The sequence below is a fragment of the Chroicocephalus ridibundus genome, chromosome 12 (genome assembly GCF_963924245.1).
Source record: "Chroicocephalus ridibundus chromosome 12, bChrRid1.1, whole genome shotgun sequence".
Classification (NCBI taxonomy): Eukaryota; Metazoa; Chordata; class Aves; order Charadriiformes; family Laridae; genus Chroicocephalus; species Chroicocephalus ridibundus.
In genome coordinates, this window is record NC_086295.1 from 10,501,624 (window position 1) to 10,524,823 (window position 23,200).

The 23,200-nt window shown below is 36.0% G+C and overlaps 2 protein-coding genes across 2 annotated transcripts; both read right to left on the minus strand.

Annotated features, from left to right (window-relative positions):
• Positions 1–274: 274 nt before the first annotated feature.
• On the minus strand, positions 275–5,707 carry LOC134522353 (translocating chain-associated membrane protein 1-like). Its single transcript, XM_063349963.1, has 3 exons — positions 5,581–5,707; positions 4,578–4,738; positions 275–954 (listed from the first exon to the last, which is right to left on the minus strand). Exons 1-3 carry the CDS (start codon positions 5,694–5,696, stop codon positions 845–847), a joined length of 387 nt encoding a protein of 128 aa, XP_063206033.1. The 5' UTR covers positions 5,697–5,707; the 3' UTR covers positions 275–844.
• LOC134522569 (uncharacterized) lies at positions 5,585–17,091 on the minus strand. Its single transcript, XM_063350336.1, has 8 exons — positions 16,884–17,091; positions 14,395–14,442; positions 11,786–11,839; positions 10,477–10,595; positions 8,437–8,521; positions 8,048–8,118; positions 7,859–7,963; positions 5,585–5,724 (listed from the first exon to the last, which is right to left on the minus strand). The coding sequence occupies exons 1-7, from the start codon at positions 17,089–17,091 to the stop codon at positions 7,874–7,876; spliced, it is 675 nt and encodes a 224-aa protein (XP_063206406.1). The 3' UTR covers positions 5,585–5,724; positions 7,859–7,873.
• Positions 17,092–23,200: the final 6,109 nt, after the last annotated feature.

Below are 23,200 nucleotides of genomic sequence, written 5' to 3' on the forward strand. Positions count from 1 at the left end.
CCCTTGATCTCCTTGGCTAGATTTAATTCTAACCGAGCTTTAGCTTTTCTCACCAGGTCTCTTGCTGTTTGGACAGCTTCCTTATACGCCCCCCATTCTAGCTGTCCTTTCTTCCACTCCTAAATAAATCTGACACATGTGATTGCAAGCATGAAATACTGTCTCTTTAGAAATATTTTGAAGCTTTGTCTTTTATTTCAAAAGACAGATTAATTGGCTACTTTTCTTCCCCCCCACCCCTGCCCCAAACAAGATAGTACAGTCCACCACAAAATCCAACTGGCAGTCTAGCATTTTTCCCCAAGGCACGCAATTTGCATCTTTACTAAACATTAGTCTCACCTTTATACTGAAAGAAGATTAGTGATGTCCTGTCAGAATTTTCCCACTTTAAATCTGTAACTTTTTGAAAAAGAAATTACGTATAGAACATTTTTGCTTTTTTACCAGGCTACTTCAGACATACCTCTTACTCCATATAAGATGAATAAAGAAAAAATTCTTGGTGAAGGAAGAGGCATGGTAAAGATCTTTTTGGTACAGAATTTTAATTTTGTAAAAACAAATGAATAGACAGATAACTTGAATTTAGACAGCCTTCTGAAGTGTCTGTAATGCAAATATTACACAACTGCAATAACTTCTGATCACAGAACCAGAAGTTCAAACCAATTCATCCGTTTTCATTGTTAAAGCTAAGTGAAATTTAGAGATGACTACTGCGTTAAGGTAGATCAAGGACAATCTTGTCATAAATGTAGGGCTATTAACAAACATATTTTAAAAATATAACCTGATAGTGTCCATCGAAATAATGAGACATCCAAATAATAGCTCTGCAGTGTCAATTTTTTAAGTCACAGTCTTCTGTCAAACGTCTTCTGATACTAGCTTGTATTCTCATTCTTAGCGATTCTCCAACTTTTAATTTTGCTGCTCTATTGACAAAGTTCGCTGTAATTTTAAATTAAAGCACAGTAAACAAACACAATTTTGCTTCACATGAAAAAATATAGGACCTAAACAAGGAAAATTTTTTTCATAAGTATCAAAAAAGCTTAAGTATTTGCTTCAGTTGAAGTTAACTTGGAGTTAGGTACATAAAATGTTTTAGGAACTTTGACTGTACAAAGTTGATATGAACAGGAATCAGACAAGTGTTAGTCTCCTGTCTCCAGGAGCGACAGATACTTCATGAGTAGTATTAAAACCAGGGCAAGAACAGAGTGGTCCTACCAACACAATTCCTTTCAGGATCCAGGGGAACCTTAGTGACTTCTCGAGGTCTAACTTGCACTTAGACCGTTGTTTTATCAGCCACTGACAGACTAAACCCCAGGAATTCAATGTCAATTCATACTTTTGCAGAAATTACTTCTAAAAATTCTCTGTATTTTATATCCTTCTTGTATTAGTTTTAAATGTGCTACTACATTAAAATTGTCTATTCTTATGCTATGAGAAATAGCAAACAGTAATTTGCTATTTACCTGCTCAAAATGACTTAAGGTTTTAGAACTCAATGGTGTCTTCTATCAGACATTTTTTGAGCTAGGTGGTAGCTAGTCTCTCCCTTTATTGTCATCTTTTTCTGTATCTTTCTGGCAATAGTCCAACTCTTTTCAGACAGGGTCATTGACATGGCATACAACTTTTGGGATGCAGACACACACATGTGGATTTATAGAACTGATGGTAAATTCTAGACAAGGGTGTTTTGTTTCTGTTTTTATTGCAACAAGGAATTGACCTGATGTTTGCAGGAAAATAAACATTTAAAATCTTTCATGAGACAGATGCTAATTTGAAGTCCATTGTTGTGTATGTATAAACAATGTTTCCTTTTCCTCCCCTTCATAATATGCGTTACTTTGAGTAGCTTAGAAATGTAGGAATTGCATGGCAAATTAGGAATTTGCCGTTTTTTTACTTATTCCATGTTTGCAAGATCTTTCTGCAACTCTCTGCTGTAAGAAGTTCAGAATAATTTTGTTTGTAGACTTTGTTACCTCAACAGTTTATTTATTAATATGCCAGCATAGAAACTTGTGGGCCCAGTTCGTAAACTCTTTTCAGAGTGACAATTGACCGTTCTTATATTTTGAATAATTACTAACTAAGTATTAATCAATGTCTCTTCTTCTGTGACATCTTAGTTTAACTGGCATCTTTGTTTAGTTATTCTCCATTATTTCTTACATCATTTTTACCAATTTATTTGGATTTTTTTCCTATTATACACCATTTTTAGTATTACATAGTAAGGCGTGTGCTATCCTAGGTAGCCTGCCATTTCACACTTACTAGCTTTGTCTGTCATTAGCTTAAGAACATCAGGCCACTGCATGAAGAGAAGCTAAAACAAGACCGATGGAACAAAGCAGTATATGAAGGATTTATGGTACAACTTCACTTCTAGTCCTTCTTTTGCCAATTAAATCTCAACTTGACTATTTTAGCTACATAATACTCCACACCTAACAACCTCAAATATATAGTCTTTCCCTATACTTTTGGGATCCTATGCCAATTGTGTCTAACTACCGTACACACACATTAACTGCAAACGAGTCTGAATTCTCATCTTAAGAGCTGGGGGGACAAGAGGAGTCTATTTACCTTCATGTAGACTAAAGAAACGACTTACGGCCCGCATCTAAACTACTGGCTTCAGTGGACCCAAGATCTCCTTTAAAATATTTCTACTAGTATTTCTATTTACAATTAGAAATAAGATAAACAATGTGCAACATCTTTCCACATATGCAGTCAGAGAACTGTAATGTCTGCGCTATTCTTCATTTTACTCAATTGAAGCAAATGTGAAGTCAAACTACAGTATCACTTCTGCTACTCCAAACTGTAATCATATTGGGAACTTATGAATTGCACTAATTTCAAAAAACAACACAGAAAAGCAATGAAGTTATTAATCTGTAAAGAAGAGAAGGATATGCAAGACTGGAAAAAGGAAACAGAAAAAAAAGCATCTGCAGCTACATTCAGAGCAGAAAGGCTGCTCTGAAACGATAAGGAAAAACAATGTTATGAGCACCATTACAGTCTAGAATCTTCCAATTGGTTTCAGCTAATGCTGACTTGGCTAGTAATCTCTGAATGCGAAGAGCTTCAACCCCTCTTGGTAGAAACTAGTACATAAAGATCAACTTCAGAGAGTGCCAGCCTGTGGTAAAATTTCCAAGAAACTGCGTTTTCCAAACCTCTACACAAATCTCAGAAGTGATTCTGAATCTTTCATACATAACTCTATACAGTGTTTTATATGTATGCTAACAGGAACACAAAATTTCACTCTACTGGATCTTCATAATTCCCATTTAACTCATTTAATTGATATAACATTGGAAATTATACAATGCCATTTAATTAAGCATCTTTCTCCAGTAGTTGTCCATTGCCAGCTACTATGATGTTCCTTTGGAGTTCTTTTTTAGTAGGTTTTATGTTCTTTACATGATGTGTCTTTATATAGAAGAAAAAACAAACTTAATTTTAATGGCCAAGAAGGCCAATGGCATCCTGGGGTGCATCAAGAAGATTGTGGCCAGCAGGTCGAGGGAGGTCATCCTCCCCCTCTACTCTGCCTTGGTGAGGCCGCATCTGGAGTACTGTGTCCAGTTCTAGGCTCCCTGGTTCACAGGGAACTGCTGGAGAGGGTAAAGCAAAGGGCTACAAAGATGATTAGGGGTCTGGAACACCTCTCTTATGAAGAAAAGCTGAGAGATTTGGGTCTCTTCAGTCTGGAAAAAAGATGGCTGAGGAGGGACCTTATCAACACTTACAAATACTTAAAGGGTGGGTGTCAGGAGGATAGGGTCAGGCTCTTTTCAGTGGTGCCCAGTGACAGGATGAGAGGTAATGGGCACAAACTTGAGCATAGGAAGTTCCACCTAAACATGAGAAGGAACTTCTTTACTTTGAGGGTGGCAGAGCCCTGGCACAGGCTGCCCAGAGAGATGGTGGAGTCTCCGTCTCCAGAGACATTCAAAACCCGCCTGGACGCGTTCCTGTGCCACCTGCTCTGGGTGACCCTGCTCTGGCAGGGGGTTGGACATACAAGTTGGACCACATGATCACCAGAGGTCCCTTCCAACCCTATGATTCTATGAATGGTCTGAAACATAACAGAAGCAGAATTTATGAAATACAGTAGGGATTTACGATCATACTTTGTTTTCTGATGTTAAATAAAAAAAAAACATTTAGCAGCATTGTAAAAGACTGATTTAAAACAGAAAGAAAACCATGGAATTATTAAGCCCAGGTTCATTAAATATTCCTTGCATTTAGATTAACATAGATTTCAGTGAGTAATCCTGAAGATGAGTCAGGGCTAACGCTCAATGCAGTTAGCACTGTGTGCTGTCCTGTTAGCAACATGGAATTAGAGAAGAGCATGCCCCAATGTTTGAAGAAGCTAGAATATTTTCTATATTTTCTGCATGTCAGAAGACAGATGTTTTTGCTCTTTTACAGGAAGAAAAGCTCTAAGATGACACATCTGGTATAAAAACATTTGGCCTAGAATCAACTTAAAAAAATATTATGCCACTGACCTCTGTTTGGTTCCTTTTTTGTTTGTTTTTTCTTTGTGGTAGCTATTTTTTTCTTCGGGATCTGGTTCTTAACATGCTTTCTCCATTTCTTCAGCTGAAAATTTATAAATTTCCACATCATCCAGGCCTGAGTTAGACAAACAGCACCCAAGCAGCCAATCCTAATAAGATTTGAGATTTTGCAGACGGTTAGATAAAAATTGCAGTTAACCATTAATAGACTGCAAATCTGTACCTATTTTATTTTTTCCTGTAAGAGTCTACTATTGAAATAATTGAAATTTTCATACCATGGGAAACCAGAGGTATTAGAAGGCTTTACCCGAGACAAGGTATGTCATACAAGAAGTAAATGGAAATTGTATGTAAGTATATTGCTCGAAACAATTATGTTTATCCATGAGTTATAACCATAGCTTTCAATGGCTGATAGGAAATTATGTCATTGAGGCCCCTTCTGCCATCTATGGATGAGAAATCATGTAGATTCAAAGTCCCTACCACACACTTGATTACAGGCATTAAGTTATAAGGATGAACATTAAAGTGATAAGCTTATGCTGGAAGAGTAATAAAATATTAAAATTAACAAGCAAGAATGAAAGATATACAAAAATATTTTAGGAAGGCACCAAGTAAATAATTAGTTTAAAAATTCTGGGTATTAATATCACCAAATGATATTATGTCTAGTATAGACATAAGAAAAAAAAAATTTAGAGAGATGATTATCCCAGGCTTTTTCGGCAGTTATCAACAATTAATTAAAAAAAAAAGTTTCTTTTTTCTTTCTTTTTTTCTATCTCACATAAATTCATTTCTACTACTTTTGTGAAAAGAAGATAGAAAAAGAGAACAAAATTTCCCTTCCCTTAAATACTCACGAGGAAAACATCACCCAGGGATATTCTTAGAAACACATTATCATCCCGGATTGTTTTCTTAAAAGGTATTTTGAAATGCCACATTATGCAAGCATGAATGTCTACTAGCCTTGTTATACCTCATAGGAAATACATCGAAGTTTCCGTCTGTTATGGGAAAATGCGGGTTCTCTATTCTTGCCAGCCCAAATCCAAATGTGAGTACAGATAAAGTTAGGGTCAAAAGATGCACCATTACAAAAAGTAAAGCCCAAATGGTAAATCTGAAAACAAAATAATGAAATTATTATGCTTTCTCCTTTTAGTCCATTTATTTTCAATAATGTCAAACATACAAAGAACTTTTCACTAAAATTCTCTCAGTAATGATAGGGAAATGTCCACAGAAGAGACCAATAATTACAGAAAAACTTAGTCATCTGCAAACATTCAGTCTGCCTCATTACACAATCTTTTGACTTGAAAGCACAATGAATTAAAGTGATGCATCTCAAGTTGGCATTCATGCTGTAAGCCATTTATAAGTAATGGTGATGCTATAAAGTCAGAAAGCTGATGCTAAAGGTATAATAATACATGCATTAAACAGTTGGAAGATCAAGACCATACATGTATTTTTTAACAGCCAGATGTTTATAGCACAAGAAGAGAAGGTAATCTGATAGCTAATAAGTAACAAATGACATTTATTTCACTTCATAGCTAACAAAGAAAATGCCATCCCACAGATTTTCGGCATCTGGAAGTTTTTACTATAGGATGTGGAAAAAACTTCTCTGAAAAGCAGTTTTATTAAACTGACAATAATTAATTTGGAAAATTGGTATTATTACTGCCATTACATAAATATTTCTATAGGAAAAAGACTTCATGTTGTATGACTGATGAATGGATTAAAAAAAGACATTACCAATGTGAAAAAAGTATCTTTCCAAAATTCCCTTTGGAAAAAAAAAAAAAAATCAGCTTGTTCAACTGATTTCAACGTACTTCAAATCTATCACAGTATAAGCAAGACTGTTTAAAAAGCAACTATCTTCACAGCCTCCACCAAAAAAGATTTTTGAGAAAAGCTACAGCGTCTGGATGCAGAACTGTAAGAAGGAACAATAAATTCTGAGCTAGGAAAATACCTAGTATTTAACATTATGTTTTTTTCTACAGTTTGCATTATAATGTCTACACATAATAAAAACAAAATGCCCCAAATACTTCTGCAATTCATCAGTTATGAAAACCAATTTCCATTTCCAGTTATTCAAACTCTGGTAATATTCTATATGGGATAACTGATTTCCAGCCAAAGACAGACATACTTGCTTATGTGACCATTGGTCTTCAAAAGACTGGAAAATATGTTCTCCTAATCAGTATATTTAGCCTACATGCTTTTGGATGGCATATAGTGAAAAGCAGATGAGCTCATAGCCCCAAAAACTTCACAATGAAATATGACATACAAGTGAAAGATAAGCTAACTTTCTCCCAATTTCCCTATTTGCATCAGTAAACATTGATTTTTTGCAAAGAACATTCAGCATACCTATTTAAAATTCTAGCTTTAAGGAGCAACAGAAATGAATCTTGTGAAAAGACCAGGAAAAGGAGCAGCATTACACTGCCCCAAGGGAGGCTGCCTGTATATAAAGGATTGCATGAAAGAAAGCAAGGAGTTCATGATAATCTCTTCCAGCTGGGCAGTCACTTAGAAAAGGAAGAAAGAATAAGAGACAGGAACATATAACTGGGACAAGGCTGCTTTATTCAAACTAGAACCTCCAAAAGTCTTCACATTCAAATGCTGAAACATATCCAATCCTTCCTAGCATGCCTCATGGTTAAATATCTCAGTTCCTCATCTCCTTCCATTCTCAAATGCGTTACTTTTATAGCCATTAATTCTCAGAATAGTTGAGAATCTTACTCAAGAGATGTATAATTGAAGACAACTGCACATTTTGAGACATTAGCTTCTCTGCTGTAAAGTTACTTCCCTTTCTCACCTTACCAAAACGAGAGAGACCTGCAAGAACTTACAGGGAATGCTGCTTTTATTACTTCTTTGATTAACTGATTTTAAAAACAAGTGTCCCTACATACAAACATTTATAAGCTTTTAAGAAAACAGGCAACTTACAGAACCAGAAGCCAATACACAGATATCTGAGATAGGACTTTAGGACAAGCTTCAGCAAAACCTTACAATGATCATGCAGTGGTGTATTTGCTCCCTTGACTCTATGTTATGACAATGATTTGCTTGTGAATTCAAAGCAGGTAATAGTAGACATTAAACAAGTGATGTTTCTACCTGAGTACTTTTAAATATGTGCAAATTCAGTTATATGCAATAAGTAAGCAAAGTTCTGAACTGTTATTAATACATGCAAGATTTACCCTTTTCGCTTGTTTTCACCACTGAAGTAGAAAAGACGTGAAGCATGAAAAATGAGTTCCACTAGGTAGTGAGGTACCATTAGAATTAGCCCCAAATGCTGCAAACTATAAAACAGAAAAGTTAGAAATTTTAATGAAATTATGAAGAAAATAGAACCATCTATTCAAAATGGACATGCAAATACTTACTTTAATATATAGGCACCAGAGATATGAACACTGTAAAGGCAAATATAACACAGCTGGCTCGGAATATCTTCCTAAAATCACAAAAATCATAATAAATTCTGTTACAGTTTAACCATATCATCCAAAGAAAAATCATATTATTCATTAGGTTTGCTTATTTTTCACACTACTGTATAAATTTCTGGAAAGACTATCTGAATCAAAAACTACAAACCACATGGACTAAATCAGATAGGAAATGCAAGCAAGTAAAGTATATAAGTAGTGTATAAACAACTGAATATACACATATGAATATGTAGATATTTATATAGTTAATATAAACAAAAATATTAATAATTGGAAAGAACAGATATTTAGTTAAGTGTACTGACAACTTCTCTCCTTACCTTCTGGATCTTTTGAAAGTAGAGCTCTGGCAGTGCATGAAGCCAGTAAGCTATCTGGCAAATATAGAAGAATTTTACCTGAAAGCTAAACAATAATTCCAATTAAGAAAACACAAGATGATGAGTTTTCAAGCTTTCAACATGAAATACAAGATTTTATTTAATTATCTTAAATTAATTCATTCTGACTCATTATAGTTTATGATTCCTAAATCACAGGAACTGCAAATACAGAACAACTCTGTGGTGACAGTTTTTTGAATTAGCATCTGTAATCTTCTTGATGGCAAGTTCTGAATCACCTTTTGAGACAGCAGGAGAGAAAAAACACTAAAAAACCTAACACACAGAAACAGTTTATCCTGTGAGCAGTGGAACTCCCTTCCTGAAAAATGCGTATTATCCCCCTTCCTTCTATCACACTCACCAGAGAAAAAAAAAAAAAGGGGGAGGGGCCCAGACAGACAACACAATTTTATAAGTCAGCTTGTTTTGGGTTGGTTTTGGGTTCGTTGCTTTTTGTTGTTTGTTTGTTTTGTTTTCTTTTTAAGATATAAATCCTCTCTAATTTGAAAATTCAGTCTCCAACAAACATGTTTCTTTAGTGTGAAACAGATCAGGAGTCCTACTATATATTCCATCTTGCAAACACTTTAACTCAGCTACCATGGTTAAGTTAAAGAAAGGTAAGACGTTTATCTCTTGGATAGATGTCCAATTAATCAAAAACTACCTTTGCATAAAACAGCTGGCAGTTTTCAAACAGAAGAAAGTATTTTCATCTAGTCGTCATTCTTATAAAGTACCAATGTCACCACCTTACTAGTGGTTCCCTAAAATTTGTGTGATTAGAAGTACCAGATTTTTTCAAATTGAAAATAGAACACTTAGAGCATATGAGAATGGGGATAATCTTTCCAACTGATGTCAGGTTCATAATGAATTCTTCCCAAAGAAAAAGGCCATTGATTTAATTCTTAACTGATTCTTAATACTTTAAGTCTATTTTTTGAAATAAAAACAGCAAATAGAGTGACTGACTTACTGCATTCAAAATACTTGCTCCCCATATAAAATGAAAACAAGTAGAAAAATGCCAGCTTTCCCGATTCATTGAATTTGCTGTGCTTTGTTTTTGACAAATGCAGACATCTATTAATTTTCTAGAAGCAAAAAGCAGATCAATAAATGTAATTTCTAAGACAAGAAAGTTATCTGGGAGTTAGTGTTCACTCTTGAATATTTTTTTTCTATTTTTTTTTTCTTACCAAATCTCCCATTCCTCAATCAAAATATATAGCTACGACCATTTAAGACCCTGATCAGCACTTTGTATGACAATTAGCTTTAATAAGACTTGCCACTATGATAAAGTTCACATGGAAAATATTTAGATAATGTCTTCATACAAATTCCCCACCCCTCCCATAATCACAGTCATATTACTAAATTTTTCAAATCTCTTTGCACACTTAAAAACCATTTGAGCTTCTGTGGCTCAGATGACCTATTTGAGAAGACAGTTTAAGACCATTCAATAATAGATGGTCTTCACAATGGCTTTAACAAATTCATTTTACTTTGCAACTGAGTTGGTGCAAAAAGAGCACATAATGAAGTCTGAGCTCCCTTTTTGATCTTCTGAATATATCTTATGAATCTAATGCAGCAAATCTCATTCACAGATATTTTGAAATACAGAAAAATGTAAGTTATATTGATTGAAAGAAAGATCCAGTGGTTTATACCACTATTAAATTGAGGAATTATCATTATAAAAATATCATAGAATAATTTAGGTTGGAAAAGACCCTTAAGATCATCCAGTCCAACTGTTAACCTAACACTACCAAGTCCACCACCAAACCAAGGTCTATTTGCATTTTTGTCAAAGAAAAAAAGGATCGATCATAACAGGACTTCTAAATGCCAAACCATTCCTTGTACCATGGCTTACACTTACCTTGAAGAATAACTGTTAGCAAATGGTGGCTAAAAATAACACGTTTATAAAGTTAAATTATAGCCCAGTAAACTTACATTTAATATGTACTCCTGGATTACAGCATGCAGATTAATAGCTATGAGCATGTAGAAGAAGATTGTGGCAATGTCTTTTGGACCAGAGTCATAAAAATGAAATTGCTCGCTGTTGTCATCTAAGGAAAAAAAAAAGTGTATTTTTACATTCTTATGAAGGAGTACTTTATGCAAATCAGAAAGGACAGCAGTGACCATTGTTCTTGAAAGTTATGTTAAATTGATACAGAATACTAGTTATAAGTTTTATGTTTTTAAAAATTACTTTTTATGCCTAATTGGATAGAACTTTACTTTGAGGGTACTAGAGCACTGGAACAGGCTGCCCAGCGCGGGTGTGGAGCGTCCTTCTCTGTAGATATTCAAAACCCGCCTGGATACGTTCCTGTCCAGCCTGCTTTAGGTGAACCTGCTTTGGCAGGGGGCGTGGACTAGATGATCTCCAGAGTTCCCTCCCAACCCTGACCATTCTGTGAAACGCAGTCAGAGTGCTACATTATTTGGAACGGTTGCAGTGCAGAGGTCTCAAGTTTGGAAGTCAAGATTAGAACAAAAGTCATAGATTTTGCTAATTTCTCTGGACCTTTGCTCCCCATTTGGAATAATTCTACCACAGTATCTATTTTTTCCAAGACATTGCGCAGATTAATTCCTGAAAAGAATTTAAACTTATCAATGCTATTAAGAAAAACTAAGTTATTGAATAAAGAAATTCCACTAGCTGCTTACCACTATTGTATACAGTACAAGATATATGTATACCTGTACAAAAGGTACAAAGGATTTAAAAAAAGGAAATATTTTTTGGGAAAAAAAGAATCAGTACCTTGTCCCTTTGCTATTTAAAAGCATGACTGAATCAACATCAGTTACTTGAGAATAATGTGATATTTTTAAAATATAAACCACAAATCCATTAATAATGATATAAGAAATCACCAATAAGCAACAGACACATAGAAAATTACCAAAATATTCTGTTACTTGATAACTCCTGTTATCAAGTATCAAAAACTGGAAAGAATGCACACTTTTCACATTAAAACGCAAGTTAGTAGCAGCGTTAACTATGGGAAAAATAACGCAGTATTATTCACAAGCAACAGAGGAGATACTAGAATGTTTCAGTGAATATAGTATTAGTAAATCCAAAAGCAGACAGACAAATATGAGAGTTCTATGATATTATAAAAGTGAAGTGAGTTGAAGCTGGGGGGGAGGCGAGGGGTGGAATTAATTTTTAATAGTTGAGCTCTTGCATTACAAGGGAAAAAAAAAAAGGCAAGAAAAAGATTTGATTTAATCTCACCAGTGGTATAGGTGACATTGTACTGCACAGCAATAAAGATGATGGTGTACTTGGCTGGGTCCCAAAATTCAAAAAGAAACAAGGAAAAAGTATGAGACTTTTCAAATAAACTAGACTACAAACACCCAAAACTAGAAGATTATGCCATCAACAAATGTTCTCCCACACATGATTCAAATCAGAGAGGTCCCGGAACTGTTATTCATCTACCAAAAACGTGGAGGCTCACCTTGTTGCAAATCCTTTAACATTTGCTGTATAGGGTCAGGACTTGAATTATGTCCTTTTAGTTAAGTATCAAATTACTCACTTTCTACTAAACATTTTAAAGCGTTTAGAAGTGTAAATGGCTTTCATGTATTTCAAAAGTTAAAACACTCTCTAAATTAAATCAAATGGAAAGTTTTACCTAACTTTGCAAGATATTAAAAAAAAAGTGATAATCTGGCTAAGTGTCCATATAAATAGATAGAATATTCAAAACATCACAGTAGAATTAGAAGATTCATCAATTTCTTGTGTGATAAATCAAGCATTTCCTAAAAAAATTACAGTACAAAGTAACCAATGGTGTACTTTTGTGTTACTTTTTTGGGCAAAACTAGTTTTTTTTTAAATAAAAACATAATAAAATAAAATAATACCAAACACTTTCAGCCATCCCTACCTCTTCCCATTCTCATGCTGCAATATATATAGCCCTTAGCTGTAACAATGGAACTATTTATAATGTGGATTACTGTATGACACTGCAACCAAGTGATAAGAGGTAAATATATTTGCTTAGTTTAGTTGAAAACATTTCATTATCTGGTTTGCACAACTTCAAAAACAAACAGTTGTGCTGATGTAACTGAAAGAGCTGTAACACAGGGATATAAGTGGAAGGGGGAAAAAACCCAAACAAAACAAAACTCAAAGCCTGGTTCCTTTGCTGCAAAAAAATGCAATATGAAATTATGTGCTACGCTGCCAATAGCAAATAGATTTATTATGTTTGCAAGCACTCAGTTATCTAGTTCATAAATCAGAATTACAACAGGCAGAATCTGAAAATTGGTGTAAAAAAAAAAATACATTCTTGTACCTTTTACACTTTCTCTTAAACTGACCTTCCTAGATATGACTTAAAACAAAGAAATATAAACCAAAAAAAAGAAAACTATTTTCCTCAGATGTTACACCTTCTAATTTCTGAAAGTGTAACTAAGAACATTCAGGAGTATATAAAACAAGCATTAGTTTATCCAGCTACAAAGTAAGCAAGAGGCACAACAATGAAAAATAAGATCCTCTGTAGCAAAAAAAGGGATGAGAAGGCAAATCACTTCAGTATACTGGGAGTGCACCTGTGAAATTAAGCAGTAGAGGAGTCATAATACTGAAAGGTGCTTTTAAGAATAAGTTTAATTAAGGAAAATGAAAGTACCAATTTTTCTGGCACACAAAGTTGACTTTCAGACACTGCTGTTCTATGAACAATTTAACCTTTTGTAAGCCAGCACTACCATCAAAAGGAGCAATCCTGCCTTTCTCTTTCCTGCTAGTTGCTTCTTGTCTCTGTCCCACACTTGTGCCATCAAAAGTGGTGCTGTGGTGAATTAGACAGGAAAATGGTAAAAGTTAAAAATGACCCAGCAAAACAGGAGGGAGGAGAAAACACTATTAATCTTAACACAGATGAAATTTCCTAACATGATGCACTGCTCAGCTACAAAAGTCCTTTTGTGTGCCTGATGGGGAGAATAAGCAGCCAGAGCATCAATACCAACTTAAAATGTTCATGGAATGAGAGTGTGAAAAAATCATTGCCAACTGCTCCTGGAAAGACAGGAAAATTATAGATAGTTACATAGGTATCCATGTCATTCAGCACCTAACTAAAACAAACATGCTTGCTCTCAATAAGCCATCGTGCAGGACCCAGAGCAACAGTCTCCCCTTGTAGAAGGGCATTCAGGCAGCACAATGTAACTTCAAGCAGACCCCTTCATTAGGGAGCTTTCTTGAGAATAAGCTTTTTTTTATGCTCTTTGGGAGAAGAGGGTGTTGAGAATCTTTACTAGAGCCCAGCAAGTTAGCTTTTCTGTTTGTCCATGAAGCAGACAACGTAATACTACACGCGTTTCACCCTGCTGGAAGTATGGGAGCCCCATTAAGTGGTATTCCCTGGTAAGATAGCCACAGACACAAAGATGATGTAAATTGTTCTAGGAGGAAAGAAAACATATGAAACTCTCTGAGATAATACTAGAAGCTTAAAAAGAACCATAAATACTAAAAGAAAGGTTTCTTTAGAAGACAAAGCCCACTCTGTTGTCAAGAATAGGAGTAGGATTGGGCATATAAAAGACCATAAATAGTCTTGGAGAAGGAAGAAGAAAGAAAACAACAGTTAACACTAAAATTTTACTGCCACTTTTCAGTATGTCAGAATCAGAGTGAATCTCCCTACACACATCTATAGACCTCATAATAATCAGCAAATTTAAGATAAGGGAAAGTACAATGAAGATGGATAAACAACCTTACATGTAAGAGTTCCCCTTAAAGAAATTCTTATAATTGAATTTATGACATTCTAATGCTCATTTGTAATTTTAACGTACTTATTGTTTTTTTGAATGGTCTCATGGATATGGGCAATTGAACGCCACCTAGAAAGGAAAACCCCGCATTTACTATAGTACTATGTAAGCCCAAGCAAATCATTCAACAGGTAGTCAACTGTGAAAAGTTTCATTTACACATTGGAAAATGGACAGTGGAAACCTGTCATTGACAAATGCATCTGAAATCACAGTAAGCATAAAATGCTGTGAAAAGCACTGATTAAAAAAAAAAAAAAAGAGAGAGAGAGTTGCCTTTCAGGTCTTCAAACTTAAAACCTAAAAATAATTTCACTTTAATACAGAGAGGAAGTCAAGACCAAAAGAAAACAGACAATAACAGCTGTGGAGGCAAGTTCAGTAACACTTATGGAGCACTCAATATAGAATCATGACAAACGTCAACAAAATTTACTGGAAAAATATCAGTAGTTTTGTTTGTTTGGCAGACTGGATTATCCATTATAGAGATGGCATAAGACCTAGACAGTGAATAATGGAAATATAGATTTCATTCAAATAATTCCAGTATGCTTTTCTACAGTGAATGAGGCAGAGGTGTAATACAGAAGTCTAACCTGTTACATAGCACCACTGTTCCTCTGCATAATAAATGAAAGGTGTCTCAATCAAAAAGTAGTTTTTGCATCAAAAAGGAGACACAGATGTTTAAATTATACAATAAGTATAACAGTATATATTTAAACAAGCACAATAGAAGCATATCACAAACTACACTAGAGTCTAATCTGCATTTGAACTTTTGGAATTATGCTGACTAGAAATGAGGTAATTTGCTAATTATCCTTGGATGTAACTAATATTAACTGTTTTTTCCTCTAAAAGAAATCACCTTCATCAAGAGTCCCTTCCAATACCTGTAGTTACAGAAATACAATTTCCACAGTGTATACAAAGCCTGAGTTAAAACAAATGGAATTCAGAGATGAAACTCCAGAAAACATACTTGTTTTTAAGCAGCAAAAAAAAAAACCAGAGCAAGTACCATATATAAAGGTAGATAAAAAGTTCCATTTGGGATCCCAAACTGGGTTTACTTTATCCCAGGTGCAGACATTTACTTTCTTTCTTAAATCCTTTATCACCTGAGTTGTCAAGCCCCTAGCTATTTTTTTTATCCCAAGATTGAGTTCTGCATTTAATACATTGACTTTTATTACATATTCCTCCATAGATGACACAACTTATTATACCTCAACACTGCATTTGTCCATTTAGAAGGAAATTATCTGACCGTCACAACTATGTTCTGTACTTTATTTCTGTTCAGTATCCTTAAAGTTTTCAGAAGTGAGTCAAGATATAGATATTAAAAAAAAGACAGAACATCTACATGTAAGTATCTTACCTCAGAATTTCACAGTACTTTTAAATTAAAATAATCTGATTTTTAATCTTAACCAACTGATGGGAAATGTTGAAATATTTCAGTAAATTATTTAAGTTGTAACAACAGTAATATTTCAATAAAGCATTTGTCTATCCAGAACTTAAAACTCTGTTTACTCAAGACCAACGTAAAATATTCATGTAGCAACACACACACAAGACATTTGTCCTAGAAGTGGGAAAAAGATGCCCAAGGAAGATGCCCAGTCCGTCACACCAGAAACTAATAAGCAGCTTGCACATGGAAATAACTTTATGATAACTTTCAAATACAAAGGCAAAGACGCATTCAGAAGTTAGGCTAAAACTGTCTAATCCCACACTTTTCTTCAGTTTATCCATCATTAGGGAGCTGAGCCAACAGCAGCAACGGACAGAGCAGTGGTGAAAAAGGGTGACTACCAGTTTTTAATTACCGTCTGGTCAAGCATGCTCAAAACAGAGCGTTCTCAAAACAGAAACCCTCTTTACAACAGTGTTCCCAACTACTTTACCATGCGGACTTTTGAACGGGGTGGAGTTGGGGGACACAAAAAAGTAAATAGATACAAGAAAGAGACATAAACCGACTCTGCTTTAACCAAGTAGGCTTTAGGAGCTTTATAACTCCAGAGACTGGAACTGAGGAAAAGGGAGCTTACGGGAGGTTGCTGGGAATGAAACATGCAGAGATGAAGGAAAACTGGAGGAGAAGAGAGGAGAGTCGCAACCTGACAGCAGCAGATAAGAAAGGCGGTTGCACAGTGACAGCAGGAGCTCAGTGGAGGTGGCACTGGGGACTACGTGAGCTGGGGCAAGACAGAGAAGTGAAACTTGCCGCGCTCGGAACCACAGCCGAGAGACGGAGACGGGGCGCCCGGGCAGGGCATCACGGAGCTCGGCCTCGGGGCAGGGCAGAAACAGGGACACAACCCCGCAGGGAGCCGGAGGGGCTGGGGCAGAGCTCCCTGGCAGTAAGGCTGACACGAAAGGGAGGGACGTACTGGGGAGGCTCCAGAGCGGGAAGCCACGGCTGCCCCACAGCAGGACCAAGTGCTGCTCGGCTCGGCAACCACCGGCCCCCTCAACCCGCCCGATACCTCTAACACGAGCCCCAGCAGGAGGCACATCACCAGGCAGGACGCGATATCCGCGTGGTTCTGAATAACGAACTCGTGGCTCAGCACCGCCAGGCTCTTGTTTTTCTTGCAGAGCACCATGGCAGTAGGAGCGCCCCGGCAACTGCACCAAGGAGACCAGCACCTCTCCCCACACCCCCATAACCACCACCTCACACGCAGTGAACATCGCCAGCCCAAAAAGTCTAGCCCCTTCCGAGCTCTGGCCAATCAAACCTAAGAGCGCTTATGATTGACAGTCCTGCCAACTAATCGCGAGGTGGTCTGGAAGCGCGGTTTCTAAGGAGGCGGTGCCTCAGAGGCAGTCGGGCTCTTGCGGAGGGAGACGGGGTCTAGTATGAGTGACACGCGCCTCTGCCAATCCCGTGTGTGGGTGGGTGGGGCTTGCTCAGAAGGCCGTGGCAGCAGCGAGTCAGCGGGCGGGGTTCTGAGGAGATTCTTGTTGGCGGGGCTGGCGCCTTTCGTTCGGTGCGGTCCGGCCTGTTCGCTGCGGAGGTCGTGCTCGCTGCGGCTCTGGTGGCGGCCAGGTAGCTCTGTTCTCGCAAAGCCTTCGAGGCATGTCGGTCGGTGCACTCTCCTCACGAGTCCCAGGATTGTGGCCTACTGTGGTGGTGGGAAATGGGTCCTCATCTTCCCCATCCAGAGTTGAGCCGTGCTACCTCACCTACGGCTAGACAAAAGTGGAAAAGCTGTTGAGAAACTCCCTATTTCTCACCCCCCACCCCCCAAAAAAAATTGAGGGAAAGGGGATTTGGAGTGCTTTTGAAGTCCTAAAAATGTGGATGTTTGGCTATCTGCTGGCTCTATCTGGAATTCAAGGGGAAAGGCATACCAATTAATAAAATAATGTTAGTGAAGGAAAGGGTGAAGGCCAAAGGGTGGAATAGCATCCCAGAGAGCAGGGTTGGCAGAGAAAATAAAAATTAGGTTGCACCTAGCAAGCAGTGTCTGGCTGTGTCGAGTGTGGCCTTGGCTGGCTCCAGGGAAGAGAGCATCCACCTGTGCCCAGCTGCCACATAGAATCGAAAATTCAGTTCAGCGGTAAAGTAGTTTTGCTACCTGATGATTCTTAAATATTTAACGGTCATCGTATTTAGTGTACCTGAACTTGCTTTCTGTTAAGTGTTCTGCTTAGTTGTTGAGCTTGGCTATGTTCATACTCCTTTTCCACCCTTATTTTGAGTTTCAGGCTAATATATTCAGATACTGTATTTTACATTTGAAATTAAGAATTGCTAGAGAGCACAGGTGCTATTTGGGGCATTCATTTGGGAAGCAACTGCCATGCATGTTCTTTTTCTCCCCTGAAAAGAGGAATTAAAAATAAAATACTTGTAGTAAGTTGTTCACAAATCATGGCTGATTTTTTATCGAAAAGAAACAGTTAAATTGAAAGAATTTCATAATTGTTTACCATAATTGCTGTAACTCTTTTCTTTTTTTTTAAGGCTACAAAGCTAATCCTGACTGAGAATTAACTGGGATTTGAAACAGTTTAATTTCTTCCTGGAGTGTATTAGAGAATGGGGCAAGTAAGGCTGAATAGGAGTGGAAACCAAGAAACAGGAACTTGAACACCATTTGGTAACCCAGAATATACTTATCTGATACAATTATACCATTCTTTTTGTACCTTATCAGGGTGAGCAAGCTAGTTTAGATTTGTATTGGCTGGGAATATGGTTTTCTAGAAGATCCCTAGTGTAGGGCTTTAAGAATTATTCTATATTTCTATAACTTCTACATTTGTACCTTTGTAAATAATGTTATTTTCAGCATAAATTTCAGCTCTTATACCTGCTTAAGTTCCAAACAAGTAACACTGAGTTTTTATTTTGAAACAAAACTAAAGCAATTTAGAGGCATCATATAACTTCTGTGATTTGCTACTCCCATAGATGCATGCTTTCTTTGAGACAAGGTAAGGTTTAATACATTACTCAAACTTAAGATAATTAATGTAATTAATCTAGTAATTACACTATTTTAGCAAAATTAATCTTGAGGCAGATTTGCTAGCTGTAAGACTTGATGATTTAGATCATGAGATACAATGAGACAATCAAAGTGATAATTTATAGCAATATTAAACTAGCGTTCAAGCGTATGCTTCAAGACATATCCAGTGACCTCTGCTCTTCTATATATACTAGCTTAAATTTTTAGTATACATATACGCTGTGTGCTCAAGAGGAGATCACAGTAATCTAAACTGATTATTTCAATTGACAAAAGGCTTGAACCAATTTTTGCAATAAAATATTGTGTGTAGGCGGCAAGGAAAAAAAAAAAAGGTGTGATGATGTAGACCACAATTTTATTCTTTAGAAGCCTGTGGTCAGGTTCTGGTTTTCCTCCTCTGGCAGTTGTCGACAGCGTCATATTAAGCTTGTGAACTGTACCCTTTTACTTACTTTGTGTGTGATATAATTTTTTTGATAAATCTCTAGTGTGCTGAACTCTATCTTAGGAAAGTAAGTAAACTCTATTTCTTAAAGCAGTGTTCATGTGTATAAAACCAGAGCAGTGAAACACCATATTTCTGTTACTTACTTAGTTTTCTCATGTATTAGAATTTAGATTATCTAATGTTTGGAAATTGAGATAACTGGAGGGACCTCCATAAGAACAACCCACTTATTTTTCTGGTCACCCACTTTCCTGCCTGATTTATAATTCTGTTTCTATGTTACTTAAGCTTGTCTGTGTTGTTTAAGCTCTAAGTGCCAGGTTAAAGACCCAAGGGTTGTTTTTTTTATCTATTTGATTCCACAGTTTCTATGTTACATGTGGGTCCATTTCACATACAGCCCACTGTGTCATTTCCATTGTCCTACACTTTAAACAAACAAACTTAGCAAACATAGCTATTCTCATTTTCATGAGTTGCTTTTTCTGGTAAAAAAGTAAATTCAACAAAAAAACATAGCCTCCAGTTAAGAGATGATGTACACTTTTCTGTTGGTTTATCATTTTAAGAATTTAGTCAAGGAATTAAACAGAAAATTAGAAAGTAATGTCCCACAGGCCACCCAGGTTGAAAACAACTGCATAGGATTTAAGTCTGCTGTTAAGTTTTGTTGATCTGTTGTTCTACTAGCTAGAAAGCCAAATGAAGTTACTGTCTTTTGCAGAGTTGTAGAAATCAACCAGAGATGTGCTTGACCACACGGAAGTAGCTAAGAATGACTCCTTCATTTTGTGCTTCAGTTAAATCAGATGAGCGAATTCAGAATTTGAGTAAATTCAGAGAAGAAAAAAGATCCATTCATTGTCACGGGGTAAGTAAAGCCAGTTTAAAAGTCACAAGGCAAGTATATTCAAATTGGCTATGTGATTTCCTTTTGTGTATTAAAAGATCGTGAAGATTTTGTTTGTTTATTTATTTATTATTTTATTGGGCACTGTATAAACATAGACTAGCATAGAAACTCTGTCTAACAGAATTTCAGATCAAGTAGATAAGATGGATTCACTGTGGGGAAGAACAGTAGCCCATAAGCAGTGCAAATGGCATCAAAGCATTATAAAAATCAGATTGGGGCAGCTGTTGGAATGACGACATGTCAGGCCAACTTGTAGGCAAATTTTGAGCTGCCAGAGGTTCTTGCTTTGCATTCTGCTTGACTTACAGGTTAGAATGTATAGGTGATTTCTCTCTGCAGCCTTCTGCGACAGTCATATGGCAACAGTGAAAGAGGTATTATCTGGGTGTTACCAAAGTGAGGATGATATTCCTTGATTTTTTATGGGACCAGGAATACTTGAGGGTAGGGGATTGAGGTGTTTAAGGCTGTTTTGCTGTCTGTCTGTTCTTAAGTACAAAAAGATCAGGATTTCTAGTGTATACGTTTGTGAAATGTTCTCTTTGTGCTAAGCATTTTGCCTGTGCAGAATCTTCCTAAAGCTAATGGAATTCCAGTTTATGGGGCATAAAGGATTATACTTTGAGAAGGATAATGACAGATATGAAGTAAAACAAAGTACAAGATACATGTGTCGGATATTTTCACTTACTCTTTACATAAAAGCAAAACTTAAACACAACAGATTAAACAACTGGCATTTAATGACAAGCAAAATAAGATCCAGTAGCAACAAAATAGATCCTAAAAAAAACTCCAAACAAAACAAACACACCGCCCTCCAACAGCTTCTAGTTAAACAATAGTAACAGATTAAAATTACAAGAGCCTATTAATCATTGTCCATTTGAGAATAAAGGAATTATCAGATGAGCTAAGAAGGGAGTTTTTCTGTCACACCATAATTTTTCATACCAAGAAATAGTTTTAGGCTTTCCTCTAAAGTATACAGTCCAGTTGCTTTTGCAGACAGGGCTCTAGATGAATGACTAATATGTTTCTGTGTGGTATTTCTTTCTTCTCTGTCCTCTTCATAAACCAGTACAAAGCAGGCTTCTATTTTGTAAGAATTAAAACTCAGGATTTAGTCTTTGCATAAAAGCGTTTCCCAGTTTTACCGAAATGGAACTGTGCAAAAAGAAGATAACATTTGTAGCAACAAATGTACACTAGTGAATTCTGAAGATTCTGTGCTACAGTTTGAGAACAGTCTGCCTATTTCTTGACACGCTACTATCTCTGAAAAAAGAAAACTGTGTTAAGAACGTACGGGGCAGTCATATAATTGGGACAGGGGAAGTGAAGCAAGTACAGATTTGTGTCTCTGCTCTATAATTTAAATTCTCAATGGGAAGCGAAAAACTTTTACCATTAAACAGGAGTTTAAGTCATTTTACAATAATGTGTAATTGAGTGATAATTGTAGAGCCTTAAGAAAGGCAGGAAAGGAACAAGTACTATATTTTAGGTAGCATGTAAGAGTTGAAAAGCTCTCTTGCCATTTTGGGAAAAACGAAAGTTGAAATCCAGCTTAATGTCTGCATCTGGTAATCAATTACTGGCTGTTATGTAATGATGTGCAATTTCTGTGGTGACTGATTGCAGTTTTTATATAGAGTACATTAAGCAAATATTATATTTGCAGAGCAGGTGGAACAACTCCTGCATACATTAAAGCAGTAGTGCATTCTTAAGAGATCATACATTGAATACAAGCTGCTATATCTCTGTGGTTTTATGAAACCTTTTGTTTCATTCTGAGAGTGGTTGCTCTTTTCAGGCTGAAAATCTGGTTGCAGTCTACTATCACTTCTTTGTTTTGAAGGGTGATTTGTTGGTATTAGGGGAGCTGCTCTTTCTGAAATACTTTAGAGGTCCAAATAGTTGAACAAAAATGGAAAGATTGAAAGGATTTGGATATTTCATGTAGTAAGTACGTTCTCCAGATACTGTGAAATTCTTGTTTGAATGGAATCTCCTTTAATATACATTTTAAAAAACCTACAAACCTGTATGTTGTTTTGTATTGGTTGTAAAACCCTGTTTTCAAGTTTAGTGTGTTTCATGTATATCTGCTTGGCACTAAATCTGCATTGTTTTACAACATTTATATTTACCTTGTTTAAATGGTAAACTTTTAATCAACTCATATATACAATATAAATTTTTAACCACCTATTTCCACATACATCTTAGTATATTTACGTGTTGTTTCTATTGTAATGTATATATCCCTTTTGGAGTGGAATTTGTATCTCTGGATATCCAGTTCTTCAAAGTACTTCAAGATCACAAACTGATTAAAACTATTATATTAAAATATGTTATCTCAGAAATTACATTCTAGAAACTAGAAAATGTAAACACTTCTATTTAGTGTTATTTTGTCAGAGTAATACATGCTTTTTCTATCAGCTTGAATAATGATAATAAATTGCTGACTTATGTTTTCAGGCTCTTACATTTTTGGCCATGTCTGGGACAGATTTAATTTCAAACAAAACTATTCTAGGAAAAATTTAAGCTAAAAACCTCTTAAAATGTTTCCAGAAAGCACTTCACATTTGCATTTTATTTTGTAAAAGTATTTATTATAATTGGTATGAATCTATCCTCATAATGACCATTTCCTTTTTCTCCCTGTTGTGTTAAAAATATAGCAGTAAAACAAACAATCAAAAAGTTGCACTTTATACTTTTTTCTCAATTTTTAACTGACTGGCTAATAAAGGAAGAATAAGAATAATATCTTCAAATGCAGTGTATACATCTATACTAGAGGCAGGTTGAGAGTCTGGAATAATTACCAATATGATATATGGAGATTGCACAATGATCCAATAATTGGTATTAGCTTGTGAGTAACTTTTTTTTGTCTATATGTTCCAATGCCCCCCGCCAAGATAAAATCAG